The sequence below is a fragment of the Pituophis catenifer genome, unplaced genomic scaffold, assembly GCF_029215685.1.
Source record: "Pituophis catenifer annectens isolate HBS135680 unplaced genomic scaffold, rPitCat1.0.hap2 SCAF_14, whole genome shotgun sequence".
NCBI lineage: Eukaryota > Metazoa > Chordata > Lepidosauria > Squamata > Colubridae > Pituophis > Pituophis catenifer.
Genome location: NW_027256894.1, coordinates 11,655,050 through 11,673,214, shown reverse-complemented (window position 1 = coordinate 11,673,214; position 18,165 = coordinate 11,655,050). Strand labels below are relative to the sequence as shown.

At 40.9% G+C, this 18,165-nt stretch overlaps 1 protein-coding gene across 2 annotated transcripts in view; it reads right to left on the bottom strand.

The window, feature by feature from the left end:
- AGBL1 (AGBL carboxypeptidase 1) overlaps positions 1 to 18,165 on the bottom strand; it is a 680,934-nt gene that overhangs the window by 435,424 nt on the left and 227,345 nt on the right. For both annotated transcript variants that reach the window (XR_011601025.1, XM_070953407.1), the window contains exon 19: positions 1,982 to 2,111. Coding sequence is in view for 1 of the 2 variants with exons in the window: in XM_070953407.1 (XP_070809508.1) it covers positions 1,982 to 2,111 (130 nt within the window). In the remaining variant the exon portion in view is untranslated. The remainder of the gene's footprint in view (positions 1 to 1,981; positions 2,112 to 18,165) is intronic.

The window sequence follows — 18,165 nt, the reverse complement described above, 5'->3', positions numbered from 1 at the left end:
TGAGGTGGCTGGATGGAGTCACTGAAGCAGTCGGTGTGAGCTTAAATGGACTCCAGAGGATGGTAGAGGACAAGGAAGGCCTGGAGGAACGTTGCCCATGGGGTCGCAATGGGTTGGACATGACTTCACAACTAACAACAATAATAACATGGATCTAATAAAGAGGCAGTTGGGTTAGCAAAACTGACAACCTGCCTGCTTTTTCAGGAGTTACAGATTCAAACTTCAGCTAACAACACAATATTATGCTTCTATCACGTTGGTAGACTCACCCAATCAGAGTCCAAATAAATCAAGGAATTTTACCCACATTCTAATCTAAGTCATAGTTTAATTTAACCATTTTTTTTAAAAAAAACGGTACAGCTTGTTTTTGGTTCCTCCTCCTCTGCATATTGAAAGGATTTCATAACTTCATTTCTGTACCTCACTACAATATTTATATTGGTGAATTTTACTTGGATAATCTGGGTGGGGGAGTGTACTTCCAAAGCAAGGAGAAAGCAGAGTGGGAGAAAGAGGTTGAACATGTATTAAATAAAATCAATGAAGTCTTCAAAGACAAGGAAAATCCAGTTCTCCTATAGCTTGTCAAGTTCTGAAGGCTGAGAAAGAGTGAAACAGAAGGATCAATAAGCAAGTCTAAAGCAAAATTTGCTGATAGCTAGTACAGACCCATGGGGAGAAAAATACACAAATCTCTAGGTCATTCTGGATTCTAGGTAGCAAAGACTTCATTTGGTATGGATGTTTGTTGAGAATTTGCTACTTTTCAGTTCCCCTGAATACAGCTTTCAAGATTGTGCTTATTCGTGGGCATTCTGGGCTAGCAGTTTATAGTATTTTCCTCCGTAAATGGAGCCTGATGTTCAGCAAACAATTTTTTTTCTCTCTGAAAAATTATTATCCTCTCCAAGAGGTAGGAATATTTTTGCAACACCCTAATAAGCATTTCTAAGAAAACAAGACCCAAAGAACTTGATTGCAGTTATAAGCTGAAATAAGATATTTCCTCAGTGTTGTAATGTAGTCCAGAACTTAAAAAAAAAAGCCATGGATACAAAGTACAAAAAAAAAATCACAAAAGAGCACATTAAATATATTACATTACATAAATTGCTTGTAAAGAAGTGAATGTATTAACAAACAGGATGTATTTTACAGTAGGCTAGAATTATAGTCATGGTTACTTATACTAACCATAGTTGCTTGAAAAACTCTGAAACAAATCAAAGCTATTCTTGCAGACAATAATAATAATAATAATAATAATAATAATAATAATAATAATAATAATAATAATAATAATAATATGTTTGGCCAATCCCTGCCTTGTTTTCCAGCTCTTTTATCTGCTCTTCCTTGGCAGGTTGGCAGAGGTTTAGGGAGGAATAAAACAAACAAACAAACAAACAAACCAAGAATAAGCCAGGAAATTGCAAAATTCCATGTCCTAATTAGCATATCAGAAATAAGCCACAGCTGCAGTTAGTTATCCTCAAAGCCATGGTTTCAAATTATTATTTACCGCTTTAAAACAAAAAGTGGTTTATCCACTGGCAAGACTGCACATCACACGCTCAAACTAAAGCTAAGCAAAACCCATAATAATATAAAGCTAAATGGGCATTCAGCACTTAACAGGGAGGAAAGCTCAAAACAAGGAAAACAGAGTGTCTTCAGGGAAGGAGACAAGAAAACCGAGGCAGCCCCAAATCCTGACTGAAACTCCACCTTTTTTAACATGTATAAGCAACAGAGTGGAGCTTTCACTGCATGAGCCGCCATTTTGATTGCCCCAAAAACAAAAGTAAAAAATGATAATCTGAGGGACTGTCTCTTGCCGATTAGTATATTCATTTATTAGATGACTTCTTTTATTAGTTTTATCATTTTGATATGGGGTTTAATATTCTGCCATGTGCGACTCAATATAAATGCTCCAAATAAAAAATAAATAAATAAATAAATAATGACTCACCACTGGAACTCGGCCTTGGCTCTTGAGGTAATAAAGGAGACCTTTGCTGTGGTAAATGGTGGGGTGGTACACAGGGCTGGGGTTCAACCATTGCCTGTTCAAATCATCGCCACTCAAGGAGCACCGCTGGCTGGAGTCAAAGAAGAAGAAGAAGAAAAGCCTAAATCAGTGTTTCTCAAACTTGGAAGCTTGAAGATGGGTGGACTTCAACTCCCAGAATCCCTCAGCCAGCAGCGCTGGCTGGGGGATTCTGGGAGTTGAAGTCCACCCATCTTCAAGCTACCAAGGTTGAGAAACACTGGCCTAAATCATCATAGAAAATCCCTACTACAAACAGTGTCAGAGCCAAATCAGTTCTGGATTCTTCTCTTTCTATTCCTTTGTTCCTTTGATGCCTCCATTTTAGAAAGCAGTAATGGAAGTCAAACCCTCCAGAGCTGTTTATTTGAGAAAATTCATTCCTCACTGTATTCATTATCACTCTCTTTGTCAACGAACCCCTGTGCAGACGGATTTAACAAAATTAGGAGCAATCTTATTTTACAACGAGAGACAGATAGGGAGCTATTTTACTTAAAAGCGATTAATAGTGGGGACCTAGGAGAAAGTACACAATGCATGCTGCTTTAAATAACTCACTGATGTTAATATAACTGGAGTGCAGCAATCAACAATATACATCCCCTGAAACAATGTGGACTCAGGCACGACAAAACAAAGCAGATTTTTTTTTTAAAAAAAAAGAGCATCTAATCTCAAGCCATATATATTAATAGATAATAAAATGATATGGTTATGCAACATTTGCTTGTTAGTTTCCAATAATTAGAATGAGATGGAGAAGGAAAGATTAGATTCCTTTTATAGAGGCTGAGGGTCGTATAAAGCACCAGAAGGCCAAGAAAAGTTGAAAAACAGAAATAAAGTTGCAAAAGTGCCAGGGGCACTTCTAGGAACCATGCAGCAGCACCTGGTTATTCTAGATTCTAGAATCTAGAAAGTGCTGGAAAATTTCTACCCTTTTAAAAACCTTGATCTCGCTATAAGCAAACCACGCTTTTTAAATAAAATAAAAGAAAGAAAGAAGACATTTGGGCCAGTGGTGAAATCCAATTTTTTTTTTACTACTGGTTCTGTGGGCATGGCTTGGTGGGCATGGCAGAGGAAGGATACTGCAAAATCTCCATTCCCACTAGTGTGGGTTTCAAAAATTTTTACTACCGGTTCTGTGGTTGTGGTTTGGTGGGCATGGCATGGCTTGGTGGGGGTGGTGTGGCTTGGTGGGCGTGGCTTGGTGGGCTTGGCAGGGGAAGGATACTGCAAAATCTCCATTCCCATCCCACTCCAGGGGAAGGTTACTGCAAAATCCCCATTTCCTTCTGATCAGCTGGGACTCGGGAGGCAGAGAATAGATGGGGGCGGGGCCAGTCAGAATTTTTACTACCGGTTCTCCAAACTACTCAAAATTTCCACTACCGGTTCTCCAGAACTGGCCAGAACCTGCTGAAAACCACGTGATTCCCACCCCACTTCAGGGGAAGGATATTGCAAAATCCCCATTCCCTCCCCACTCCTGGGGGAAGGATACTGCAAAATCCCCATTCCCTCCCCACTCCTGGGGGAAGGATACTGCAAAATCTCCATTCCCACCCCACTCTGGGGCCAGCCAAAGGTGGTATTTGCCGGTTCTCTGAACTACTCAAAATTTTCACTACCAGTTCTCCAGAACCTGTTGGATTTCACCCCTGATTTGGGCCATCCTACACATCTTAGAAATTATGTGTAATCCTTGATTTACAACTGTACATTTAGTGACCGTTCAAAGTTACAACAGCACTGGGAAAAGTAACTTATGACCGTTTTTCACACTTACAACCATTGCCACATCCCCATGGTCAGGTGATCAAAATTGAGATGCTTGACCACTGAGTCCTATTTATGACAGTTGCTAATGTCCTGACCTCATGCGAACACCTTTTGCAACCTTCTGACAAGCAAAGTCAATGGGGAAGCCAGATTCACTTAACAACTGTGTTACTAACTTAACAACTGCAGTGATTCACTTAACAACGGTGGCAAGAAAGGTCTTAAACTGGGGTAAAATTCAATTAACAACTCTCTTGCTTAGCAACTGAAATTTTGGGTTCAGTTGTGGTCATAAGTAGAGAACTACCTGTATAAAGGTGAATGGGGAAGCCAGATTCACTTAACAGCCATGTGACTAACTTAACAACCGCATTGATCCATTTAACAACTGTGGCAAGACAGGTTGTAAAATGGGGCAAAACTCACTTAACAAACGTCTCACTTAGCAACAGAAATGTTGGGTTCAATTGTGGTGGTAAATCAAGGACTACTTGTAAATACAATCTCCGTTTCCTCCCATCCACCCACCCATCTACCAAATCTTAAATACAGTTGGGTAGTTTTTAGTTTTAAAATGGTAGGATTATTTCCCAGGTTGCAAGGCTGTTCATTCCAGCCACAGCAGACTCTTGAAAAGCAGAACGTTCCCATTAAGATTACTCTCCAAGTCTCTTTATTGCTCTGTTACAAAGCCATCATCAGTTCTACAATGCCAAAGGGATAAATGTTTAAGAGGAATATTTAGAGTTTGGAATGAGTTTGCTTGGGACAAAATGTCAAGTTCCCCTTGGCAGACAGAGCTTCGTGAAGCCTCCCAAAGATGTGAAATGACACGGGGAGGACTAAATATCAGAATTCAAGAATGGTGGCCATTACTGACAGCTGTTAATAATTGGGAAGGGAGGGCCAATTCCAGAATGTCTTATTTCTTCTGCACTCCTTTCCCCCATAGCTCCCCTCTGAGTCCCAGAGTTATGAAATTCTGGTTTCCCTCCATTGCTAATTCATAACTGCATGGTTTCGTTCATCGCTTTCTTACTCTGAGAATCTCCAGTTGCCAACAATGTTGAATTGTACCGGATTAACAAAAATTAAAACCCAACATCCAGCCACAAAATAATGCCTGTTGGGCTACTCCTGCCAAACGGAAGACCGTTCCAGAAATGAACAATTCAAGCTGAAGCCTTTTTAGCCGAACTTTTCAGAATCCTACTCAAGGGCTCAGGGATTGTTATTCATCAGGATGGCCTAATTATTATCCTTGCAAAAAATAATTTCCACTACTTAGCTGAGTAGCATTCTGCTTAGATATCAACTGAGTTTGGGACTCTGCTCTTGACATTCAGAAGAGCAGGGTGGCAGTTCAGTAGACAGTTTTTTTTTGTTTGTTTTTTAACTGGTGATGAGAGTTTTGCAACCTGAAATACCAATCCAAACAACTTTCCGTCAAGATCAAAGTAGGTCCTTTCATGCACTGGAGTTAGAAAAGGTTAAAAAATCTCTTTGAAGCTACAGTAGTGGCCAAAAATGTGGAAACCTTTTGGGAAAAGTGTAGTTTTGAGGTTACATGGCTAATAACACCACTTTTTCTTTGGAGTTTCAAGATAATCCTATTCCACTGCTGGAATGGCCTGGGAATAGCCCACACCTTCACCCAATTGAAAATCTATGCAGCTGACTAAAGAAACTTGCTAGTCAGAAGCGACCCAGCAATAAAACCCAGTTAATAGAAGCCATCATTCAGTCTCGGTTTCACATGATAACAGCAGCAGAACTAAAAGACTTGGTTCACTCCATGGGAAGACGTTGTAAGGCCGTAATTCATGCTAAAGGTTACCCAACTAAGTATTAATTGATATGGTGATCCTTTTTGTCGTTTTTTCTATGGCGATCATTTTTGTATATCTCGTTTTTTCTACGTGTTTCACTTTTCTTCTTTATACTGTAACTGCTATTCTAATAGCAAATCCTTCCTAAAAGTTATTGCATTACATTCTTGATTAAATTATCTTTCCATTGATATATAATTTTTTATGGTACTACTCCAAAAATAAAGTGGTGTTATTAGCTAGTTTTAGAAAATACACTTTTCCCAAAATGTTTCCACAATTTTGGCCACTACTGTACCAATAAAACCAGACTGACTGTGCTGGTTCTATACAGCAGGATGGCTGGATATATAAGGAATTGCCCAGTGGTGGGTTTCAAAATTTTTTACTACCGATTCGGTGGGTTTGGCTTGGTGTGTGTGGCATGACTTGATGGGCATGGCTTGGTGGGCGTGGCAGGGGAAGGATACTGTAAAATTTCTATTCCCTTCCCAATCCAGGGGAAGGTTACTGCAAAATCCCCATTTCCTCCTGATCAGCTGGGACTTGGGAGGCAGAGAATAGATGGGGGCGGGGCCAGTCAGAATTTTTACTACCAGTTGTCCGAACTACTCAAAATTTCTGCTACCGGTTCTCCAGAATTGGTCAGAACCTGCTGAAACCCACCTCTGGAATCGCCTTATTAAGAGTTCCAGATCCCATCCCTCTGGGAAGTGAAAGGTTAGAAGACAGATCTTTTCTGTAGTGATAAATGATTAATTATATGACTTGATTGTGTTCAGCATACAGTTTTTGTGGTAGGAACAAAACAGCTAGTGCTTGACTTACAACCATTCGTTGTAACCATTTGAAACACAGATGACATATGACCACTTTTCACACTTACAACCGTTGCAGCATCCCAATGGTAACATGATCAAAATTCGGATGCAACTGGCTCATCTTTATGACAGTTGCAGTGTCCCAGGGCCATGGGATCCCCTTTTGCAAACTTCCAAAAAGTAAAATCAATGGGGAAGCCAGATTCACTTAACAACCATGTGACTAACTTAACAACTGCAGATTCACTTACCAATTGTGCCAAAAAAAAAATCATACAATGGGGCAAAGCTCAGTTAACAGTTGCCTTGCTTAGCAGCTAGAATTTTGTGCTCAGTTGTGATCAGGGGTGAAATTCAAAAAAATTTTCCTACCAGTTCTGTGGGTGTGGCAGGGGAAGGATACTGCAAAATCCCCATTCTCTCCCCACTCCTGGGGGAAGGATATTGCAAAATCTCCATTCCCACCCCACTCTGGGGCCAGCCGGAGGTGGTATTTGCCGGTTCTCTGAACTACTCAAAATTTCCGCTACCGGTTCTCCAGAACCTGTTAGAACCTGCTGGATTTTACCCCTGGTTGTGGTCATAGGTTGAGGACTACCTGTATACAGAAATTGCATACACAAGTTGGAAATTCAGATTTGGTCACCACCTTATAAAGAAGATGTTGAGACTTTGGAAAGAGTGCAGAGAACAGCAGTTAAGACGATGAAGGGCCTGGAGACTGAAACATATGAAGAACGGTTGCAGGAATTGGATATGTCGAGTTTAATGAAAAGAAGGACTAGGGATGACATGATAGCAGTGTTTCAATATCTCAGGGGCTGCCACAAAAAAGACGGGGTCAACCTATTCTCCAAATCAGCTAAAGACAGAACAAGAAGCAATGGATGGAAACTTAGCAAGGAGAGAAGCAACCTAGAATTAAGGAGAAACTTTGTAACAGCGAAAACAATTAACCAGTGGAACAGCTTGCCTTGAGAAGTTGTGGGTGCTCCATCACTGAAGGTTTTTAAGAAAAGACTGGACAGCCATTTGTCTGAAATAGTATAAGGTCTCATGCTTGAGCAGGGGGTTGGACTAGAAGACCTCCAAGGTCCCTTCCAGCTCTATTCTTCATGGTGTAGGAGGAAATGTGGTACTTTTCCTGGACCAAAGAAAGATCCAGTTCATGTGTTGGTGCAGAGGATAGAGGCATATTGGCTTGTGCGTCCAGAAATAAAATTAATATAATTGCTGTTCTCCTAGAAATGTGGGAGAATCTACTGGTATAAAATTGACAAAATAGAATAGAATAGAATAGAATAGAATAGAATAGAATAGAATAGAATAGAATAGAATAGAATAGAATAGAATTTTTATTGGCCAAGTGTAATTGGACGCACAAGGAATTTGTCTTGGTGCATATGCTCTCAGTGTATATAAAATAAAAGATGAGTTCATCAAGAATCATAAAGTATTATTAAATTATTGAAATGAAAACAGAATACACACATTATTATTAACTGTGTAGATGAAGGATCTGCCATTTCAACAGAGGTGGCTTCCCTTATTCTATTCTCAGGTTGTCTTTGAAGAGGCAGAATTCCTGTTATCATTTGCAACTGGCTATTCCGATTATTAGCTCTCCAAGGTGATTTTACAAGCACATCCAGTCACAAGCTATGATAGTGGCCTGTAGCTTAGATTGCTTTTATAAAATGAATTAGGCAAAATGAATAGGGCATTTCCATTTCAAAGTTAAGTGCTCTGGAGTTTATTCAATTTATTTTTGTTTACTGGATTTTCAAGCCATCAGACTCTGGGCAGCTTATTAATGTTTAAACGAATACTTAATTTGGAAAAAAAAATGGACAAAACCACATTGATAATATTCCCCAAACAATCCAGTCAGATTGCACTGATTCAGTGGTAGAACAGAACTCATGAATAAAATTGGGACTTTTATCAAATAAAGTAGGTGCTGGCATCACCCCTGTTAGGGCAAGGTCGATCCAGTGGCTTGTGTCCATACAACACACTGAGTCATAAACTAGTCAACCACATTTTTAGCCAAGATTCTGCAAACTTGACCCATATAGTTTGTTTAAAGTTCAGTATATGACTTGAAGTCAGAAAATTGAGGTGAGTAATTATACCAAGGTCACCAACCCAATTTTCTGAATTAGCATAATGTACTGATCTGTAAACAAACTGCATATAATTCTTTCATGCAAACACAGCTTCAGGGTTCAGATCTCTGAGTATTTACCTGTTATTTCATTTCTAGAGAGTGGGCTGGCTGCGTAGGCGGCATAAAGCCATGGTTTGCTGAGCAAACCAAAGTAGTTGACCTCACATCCAAGACTAGGATATAAACCGTGATTTACAATCCACATGTGATCAAAATTCAGACACTTGGCAACTGACTCATATTTATGATGGTTGCAGTATGCCGGGATCATGGGATCCCCTTTTTTGCAAACTTCTGACAATCAAAGACAATGAGGAAACCAGATTCTCTCAACAACCCTGTGACTAACTTAACTGCAGTGATTCACTTAACAATGGTGGCAAGAAAGGTTGCAAAATGGGGCAGAACTCACTTAATAAATGTCTTGCTTAACAACAGAAATTTTGGGCTCAGTTGTGGTGGTAACTCAACGATTACCTTGGGAGCTAAATAAGTCATATTATAAGCCTCTGTTTAACCAGATTCTGTGATCAAATAGGGGATAGATCAGTGGTGGGTTCCTCCCGGTTCCACCCGGTTCCGCCGAGCCGGTAGCAGTGACGATATGACGTCACCGAACCAGTTCTGCCTCCCCCCTGCGTTATTCTTACCTTTTATTTGGCCCCACCCCCAATCTATTCGCTGCCTCCCGAGTCCCAGCTGATCAGCTAGAAGGAAAAAAACTGTTTAAACTCTTGCTGCGGGGCTTCAAAGGGCCACCCTACAGCTGATCACTGTTAAAAGGCAGTGTGATGGTAGACCAGTGCCTCCAAAAACAAATGGGTAGACCGGTGCCTCCAAAAACAAATGAGTAAACTGATGCCTGTAAAAATAAATGGGTAGACCAGTGCCTCCAAAAACAAATGAGTAGACTGGTGTCTGTAAAAATAAATGGGTAGACCAGTGCCTCCAAAAACAAATGAGTAGACCGGTACAGCTCTGCAAGCAGTTAAAAGCCTGGTAGACCAGTACCTCTGCTAAATCCTAAAGAATTGTCACATGACCATCAAGCCACACCCACAAAATAAGCCACAGCCACAGAACCGGTAGTAAAAAAATTTAGAATCCACCCCTGGGATAGATAAACAATTTACAAGTGATAAGGACTTGTATTGATGGTTTGTTTGTTTTTTTCTGTTTTGAGGACAAATAAAATAATCGTCATTTGGTAACATCTGGGGACTGCTTAATGGTGGTTGAACCGAACAATGAGCTAGATAGCTAATAACTCAAACTGAGTTATGAAACTTTGGCTCATACTTCCAGTACAATCCAGCTTTTTCCTACAGTAGCTCCACAGCCCTTAGCAACACAAGCTTCCCACATTTGCTACCTGATATGCTTTAACTGCACTAGTCCATGACTGAACTTGCATAACAGCTCTGCCACTGCTGAAAACTTATACAGTCTTGTGTGAACAGCCAGGAGGGACTTTCATCTCCAGCTAATAAAACCCAAATCATTATCTGGTTTTGTAAAATAGTAATGGTATATGTACCGAGCACACGTTACGGACTCTTTATAGATTGCTAGGAGTACTGCGGATTTTATCGCTCATTCTGCACCAAGCAATTTATTACACCCTTCACAGTTTGCTTTGTTGTTAGTGTAATGCCTTAATTTAAAACTTTATTTTTAAAGAAAAGGAAAACGGGCTTGAAGAGTTGTACAGTATTGCAAGCTCTATAACAGCCTTCTTCCTTTCTCCCGAATTGTCTTCTTGATCCTGTAATCTTAATTGTTGGCCTCCCTTCTATTCATTCCGCAGATAGCAAAGCTTTTGCTGTTTCCTGTAGCCAATAAGCTGAAATCTGCTACTGAGATATCAGTTAATAAGTAGGAAAGGTACACGGCTAAATACCATGTCATCTAAACTTGAATAAGCCAACGACTTCTTTTTTTTTGTCAAGTATACATTCTGAAGTCAAAATAATGTTTTTGAAGTCTCCGTGCGATTATTTTTAAAATTCAAATGTCAGGGTGTGAAGAAACAGGACCCCAAGTTAAGTTCCAGTTAAACTGATTTTTTTGCTCATGGCTATATACAAAACCCTAGCCACCTAACAGTTAGCACTAAAGTGGTGTTAATAAGAGTTAACAGAATTCATGAGGGGCTAGATTTAACTGCTTATGTGAGCCTAATAACTCTGGGCTGATTCCTCCCTTCACTCCATCCCAGTGGTGAAATCCAAATTTTTTTTCTACCGGTTCTGTGGGCGTGGTGTGGCTTGGTGGGTGTGGCAGGGGAAGGATACTGCAAAATCTCCATTCCCTCCCCACTCCTGGGGGAAGGATATTGCAAAATCCCCATTCTGTCCCCACTCCTGGGGGAAAGATATTGCAAAATCTCCATTCCCTCCCCACTCCGGGAGAAGGATACTGCAAAATCCCATTCCGTCCCCACTCCTGGGGGAAGGATATTGCAAAATCCCCATTCCCTCCCCACTCCTGGGGGAAGGATATTGCAAAATCCCCATTCCCTCCCCACTCCTGGGGGAAGGATATTGCAAAATCTCCATTCCCACCCCAGTCTGGGGCCAGCCAGAGGTGGTATTTGCCGGTTCTCCGAACTGCTCAAAATTTCCGCTACCGGTTCTCCGAACTATTCAAAATTTCCGCTACTGCTTCTCTGAACTGCTCAAAATTTCCACCAGAACCTGCTGGATTTCACCCCTGCTCCATCCCCAGTCTTTGCCTGTCTTTCTTCTACATCAAATACGATGACATTGGAGTTGAGCAGCCAATCAATTTAAATAAATAAATGTAACAATAGCCCGATTGGTTAGAAGGAGAAGTAGGAGGAAAAAATCCCTATAGAGCAGAGATTCAAAATAGGGCCAGTCCTCCCATAAAACAAATTGAGGCAACTGCTTTAGTCATCAGGCACTGGGTTATGGAGCTACTGCAGGATATTGAATAACTATGTATTTTGATTGGAATCGTGCCCTTTTATTGAGTTATTCTCAAGATCGGATGAAGAACTTCTGGAAATAAGATTTGGTAGCTAATCCATGGTGGCTTTTATTCATGGAAGGGGAAAATGTTAAACATTGAAGTCAAGTCATCTCATAATATATTACTACATCTTATGGAGATGGAGTCTTAGTTTACTGGACTTTCATCCTTCCATTGGGGACCTGTATACTGCACGAGTCTAAAAGAGGAGTGTGAAAATATTTACAGACCCCTTACATCCTGGACATAAATTGTTTCAGCTCCTACCCTCAAAACGACGCTATAGAGCACTGCACACCAAGACAACTAGACACAAGAAGAGTTTTTTCCTGAACGCCATCACTCTTTTAAACAAATAATTCCCTCAACACTGTCAAACTATTCACTAAGTCTGCATTACTATTAATCTTCTCATCATTCCTATCACTCATCTCCTCCCACTTACGACTGTATGACTGTAACTTTGTTGCTTGTATCCTTACGATTTATATTGATTGTTTCCTAGTATGATTTGATTGCTTCTTTGTACCCTATGACTATCATTAAGTGTTGTACCTTATGATTGTTGACAAATGTATCTTTTCTTGTTATGTACACTGAGAGCTTATGCACCAAAGACAAATTCCTTGTGTGTCCAATCACACTTGGCCAATAAAGAATTCTATTCTATTCTATTCTATTCTATTCTATTCTATTCTATTCTATTCTATTCTATTCTATTCTATTCTATTCTATTCTATTCTGTCAATTTTATACCAGTAGATTCTCCCACATTTCTAGGAGAACAGCAATTATATTAATTTTATTTCTGGATGCACAAGCCAATATGCCTCTATCCTCTGCACCAGCACATGAACTGGATCTTTCTTTGGTCCAGGAAAAGTACCACATTTCCCCCTACACCAGAAGGGGGAGTCAAGTTCACATAACTTTGTTTAAGATGCTCAATGGCATAAAGAGCTTCCTTGCCAACATTTCCCCTTTGTCCATCATTTTGCTACCTGAGATCCGTTACTTATTCCACCTAAACATAGGGATGGGTTTGAAGAATGAAACTCCGGCTCCAAAATATATTGAGATGGTTCTGTTTCTTCTTCTGAAGAACTGAAGAAGCTTCTTTGATGAGAAGTGAGATGTCTTGAAGCAAAACATCTTCAAGCAAAACAAAGAAAGTCCAGTTGCCTTTTGAAAAAGCACCTTTGGGACAACCTGGATGACTGAGAATCTCCATAGACACTCTTAATTCTTACATGTAATGGAAGGCTGAACTTTTTCCTCCAAAAGCTGTATTGGGATAGCAATACAGTGATTAGAATATTGGACTAGGACTAGTGGAGGTCCAGATTCAAATCCCTCTTCAGCAATGGAGTCGGTGTACCAGACGGTGTATCTGGTTGTCCTCTGGATAACAGCAATTTAGTTGATCATCTGGATATTTGCAGTCCAGATCTGGTAGTACTGAATATACCGCATTTGCACTATTTGTTTTCTCTCTCTTTCAGCTGAACTTTCCTTGTAGGATTGTGTTAATAAAATTCTGGGATTGGAAAGAAACAATATATACCCCATTAAATGCCTGGAAGATAAATAAATGAACTTCACCAGATGCTGCAAAGTTTCAGCAGCTGCCAAGAAAGTCTGATCCAAGAAATGCAACCTGCTTCAAGATAGGATGTAAGTACTCAATCAGGTAGGAAAATACATCCCCTAATATACTACTGCATCTTATGCAGATGGAGTCTTAGTTTACTGGACTTTCATCCTGTCAATTTTATACTCAGGAGATTCTCCCGGACTCCTAGGAGAACAGCAAAGACATGAATTTTATTTCCTAAAGACAAATAAGAACACAGGCGAAATTGTTTCAGGGAAGGCTTTTGTAGATGACCAGCTGAGCCTGAAGGAGGAGTCAAATGCATCATCAGTCATGAATTCCTTCATGCCCACAAGAAATCTAAGTACAGTTCCCCTTGAATTCCACTGACTCTTATCTACTGTCAATTTGCTTGGACCGTTAGTAGTTTCAGATTAATTTCGAGCGCCACTTAGATATTCTACAATTCCTAAATGCTGTGGGAGATGACCAGGCTGAGCCTGAGGGAGGGGTCAAGCGTCAAACACATGATCAGTCACGAGTCCCTTCATGTCCACCAGAGATCTAAGTACAGCCCACCTTGAATTCCATTGACTGAAAAAATGCTTTTAAAAGTTAAAAAAGAAAGCCTCTGATGATCGCGCGCCACAGCTGGGATCGTCAGAGCCTTTTAAAAGCTTTTTTTTCCCTGCAATCTTTTCGGCCGAAGAGGTTGTAGGAAAAAAAATGCTTTTAAAAGCCTCTGACGATCCCAGCTGAGTTGCCTGATCGTCAGAGACTTTTAAAAGCATTTTTTGCCACACCCACCCAGTCACATTACCCCACCACCACCAAGCCACGCCCACAGAACCAGTAGTAACAAATTTTACATTTCACCACTGGATTTTCCCATGTGTTTTGCCAGAAAATGTGGCTAAGGCAGTCTCAAAAACCCTAAGCATCTGAATGTTCTCAATTTTATCCTTTGCACAATCCTGATATTATCTCCCACCCGCCCAAAAGTGGAGGGAGGGGGGAGAGAACCCTGTGATCTGAAGTGATATTATTTCCATATCTTTTTGAAAAAGCTACTCCTAAGGAGATTTTGCTAAGAACATAAGTAGCAGCATTTGGATCTTTCCCACAGAGGCCCAGCCAGATGCGACTGAGAAAGCAAATGCAGGGCTTAAAAGCAACAATTGTTTATATGTAAATGTATTTAAGTAGAACCAAGAGATAGGTTGGAAGTAAGACCAGCGAAAATGACACAGATACTTGAGAGCGTGCAGGATGATGCATTACAGAGAATCAATTTTTCCTTAGTATGATGTGAGTATCGTAGAATAATGAATCTTAAAAAAGGCAGCAGGCTCTAATATCAATCAATCAATCTATCTATCTCAAGCCCAAGTGATGGTTTTTTGTTTTTGTTCTTGTTCTTTTTCTTACTTACTTCTTTAAGATACCAGTTCCCTCTTTGGTTACCCAAGAGAATATTCTGTATCCAGATACTCTCCAGGGGAAAAAAAAAATAGCAGATGCTCTCATCCTGCCAAGGGACCAGAGTGCGGCAGTCCATTTTGCTAGTGCATAACAAAGCACAGCTGAGAAGCCAGAGGCTACAGGTAAACTTTGATTCTATGTGAATGAACCTTTTCCAGCCTGCTCTGCTGCACCTGCTTTGCCCATGAAATATTTCCTCACCCTTTTCGGATGAAGCTGTGAAATGATAAAATGTCAACTACAGGTATTATCTTCCGGGTATGTACCAGCTGGCTGGTCACTGCAGCATCCCTAATGGAACAAGAAGATGTGTCTGCTCAGGAAAGGAGCCTTCTGAAGGGTTTAAGGTAAAACGAAGGCCAAAACAGTTTTGATAAGGTCATACACAGTTCCAGCCGAGCTAAACAATCACTGTAACTGACTTCGGCTCTGGCTGAGCATTGAGAAAAAAAAAAAAAACCAGAAATCTGAAAGGTTTCCTGTAAGGCTTCCAATCTTCCAGAAGGTTCATTTGATCCTCCTTCACTAAAAAAGGGATCTTCTGGAGCTTATGATCTCATCAGAGCTTAACAGGAACTTATAATATCAATATGGCTTGAGCTGTGTCCTACTTTCCTGAGCCATTCTCAGACATCTATGGTTTATCGTGGCCTAGAGAGGATCAGAGGAGGGTTTTATCCATCCAGGCAATGGGTAATACACCTCCAGAAGTTGTACAACCTACACAGCATACCCAGGGGTGAAATGCTCCAGGTTCGGATTGGATCGCCTGATCTGGTAGCGATGGCAGCGGGTGGTTCAGAGAACCGGTAGCAAAAATCCCTGCTCCCCCCCCCCCACCTGCCGGTATGTACAGATGAGCCTCACAATCATCAGAGGCTTTTTTTTTTTTTTTCTTTTAAAAGCATTTTTTCTTTGGCCGAAAAAATGCTTTTAAAAGTAAAAAAAAAAAAGCCTCTGATGATCGCGCGACTCAGCTGGGATCGTCAGACCCTTTTAAAAGCATTTTAAGAAGTTGTAAAAAAATGCTTTTAAAAGGCTCTGATGATCCCAACTGACCTGCCTGATCGTTAGAGGTTTTTTTTTCTTTTAAAAGCAAAAAAAAATGCTTTTAAAAGAAAACAAAAGCCTCTGATTAAAATGCTTTTAAAAGTAAAAAAGAAAAAAAGTTAGCCACGCCCACCCAGTCACATTACCCCCCAAGCCACACCCACAGAACCGTTAGTAACAAATTTTACATTTCACTACTGAGCATACCTCTCTTTAACTAGACCTTTTGGATTTAATGATTTGAGCAGACATACCCCTTTTTCCGTGTGTATTTTCTCAAATTACGTTCCTGCTTTAGACTCAAGAGTTTCCTTATCAAACTGCAGCTCTTTCTCCTGTCTCTCAAGGTTATTTTCATAGCCTATTACCAGTTTCTACTTTTCTTGTCTCCTGTGCATTTTAAGGGCATTTTAATCGGCAACCACGGTGCCAATTGCTATTTCTGCTATCTGGCTCCTGACCAGCTTAATAAAACTGAAGAGCTCCGTCCTGCTTGAAGAGGGGAGGATGGGGTAGCGTAAAGGAAGGGCAATTCTAATGCAACCATGATGTTTAATGTTTCCTCTTAGATTAGGGGTGTCAAACTCAATTTCATTGAGGGCCGCATCGAGGGGTGGGCTTCAAAAATTTTAGCAAGGGGTTATCTGCCCGGTTGCTGGCTGGGCATGGCCATGGTGGGTGTGGCCTAGTCGGCCTCTTGCACCATGATGGGGGGGGGGGCCTTCATACTTTTCTATAAACCTGCTTAGTAGGGCTTTTTGGGCCCCCCTGAGCGGTGTTCTATTTTATACAAAGTCAGCTTATTGCCCCCACAAACCGTTAGTTAGTTTGTAAGTTAGTTTGGATCTACAAATCAATCCTAGGTTTTATGGAAAAGGAGAGGCTGCATCAAGGGTACATGGAGGGATCATGCTCTTGTCTTTCCTATGACAGGCAACTACAGAGATTAGGACTAGAAATAACAGGTATAAATTGCATCTGGATGCCATTTAAAATGTAAAATTTCCTGACAGTAATATCAATACAATACAATTATCAATACAATAGGGGACGCGGTGGCTCAGTGGCTAAGATGCTGAGCTTGTCGATCAGAAGGTCGGCAGTTCAGCGGTTCGAATCCCTAGTGCCACGTAACAGGGTGAGCTCCTGTTACTTGTTCTGCCAACCTAGCAGTTCAAAAGCAGGTAAAAAATGCAAGCAGAAAAATAGGGACCACCTTTGGTGGGATGGTAACAGTGTTCCGTGCGCCTTTGGCATTTAGTCATGCTGGCCACATGACTATGGAGTCATCTTCGGACAGCGCTGGCTCTTCGGCTTTGAAATGGAGATGAGCATCGCCCCCATAGAGTCGGGAAAGACTAACACGCATGTGCGGGGGAACCCTTGCCTTATCAATACAATACAATATCAATGCAATAGTGGAAGAATCCACTTATGCAGGTTATGGATTCTACATTTCTGGAGAAGCTGGACAGTCACTTCTACACTGTGGTTTAACTGGTTTGTATGCAGTTTGCGTGATGTTGGACTGGATGATGTATGTGGTATTTCCCCATTCTGAGATGGAGCATTGCAAGAATTATTTTTTTTAAAAAAGAGCAGCATCAGAATTTCAGCTCCCCCCCCCTCCCCACATACACACATTCATATTCTATTTTGGTTTACTTGATTTTTTTCCTCTTGACTTTTTAATAAGAGGTACGAAGTTCCTCTGGGATAATTATTTAACTTTTTTGCTGGAGAGTAGGTCTCCAGCAAAAAAAAAAAAAAAAAAAAAAATCACTGCGGGGATGCGGTGGCTCAGTGGCTAAGACACTGAGCTTGTCGATCGAAAGGTTGGCAGTTTAGCAGTTCGAATCCCTAGTGCTGCGTAATGGAGTGAGCTCTCGTTACTTGTCCCAGCTTCTGCCAACCTAGCAGTTGGAAAGCATGTAAACGATGCAAGTAGAAAAACAGGGACCACCTTTGGCGGGAAGGTAACAGCGTTCCGTGCACTTTTGGCATTTAGTCATGCCGGCCACATGACCACGGAGATGCCTTCAGACAGTGCTGATGAGCACCGCCCCCTATCTCCCTTACACACGCTCCAAAATCTTCCCTCTCCTTTCCTTAAAATTGTTTTTGGGACAGGAATTGCTTTGGGTTTCATTCTAGGCAACATTCTCTTTTCAGTTACCTAGCTTGAATCTGGAGTAGCTGCTCGTCTCTTCCCAGGAAGACAAACGTAAAGGTTGGGCATGATTTACAGCAGACATAGCCACCAGCTGACATGCAAGAAGGGACTTCATACTTTTCCTACGAAGTAAATTATAGCTCTTTCAAGGCAGCATTAGCTGAAATATGCTGAGTGAACAATCAAGCCTGCCTTTTGCTAGCTC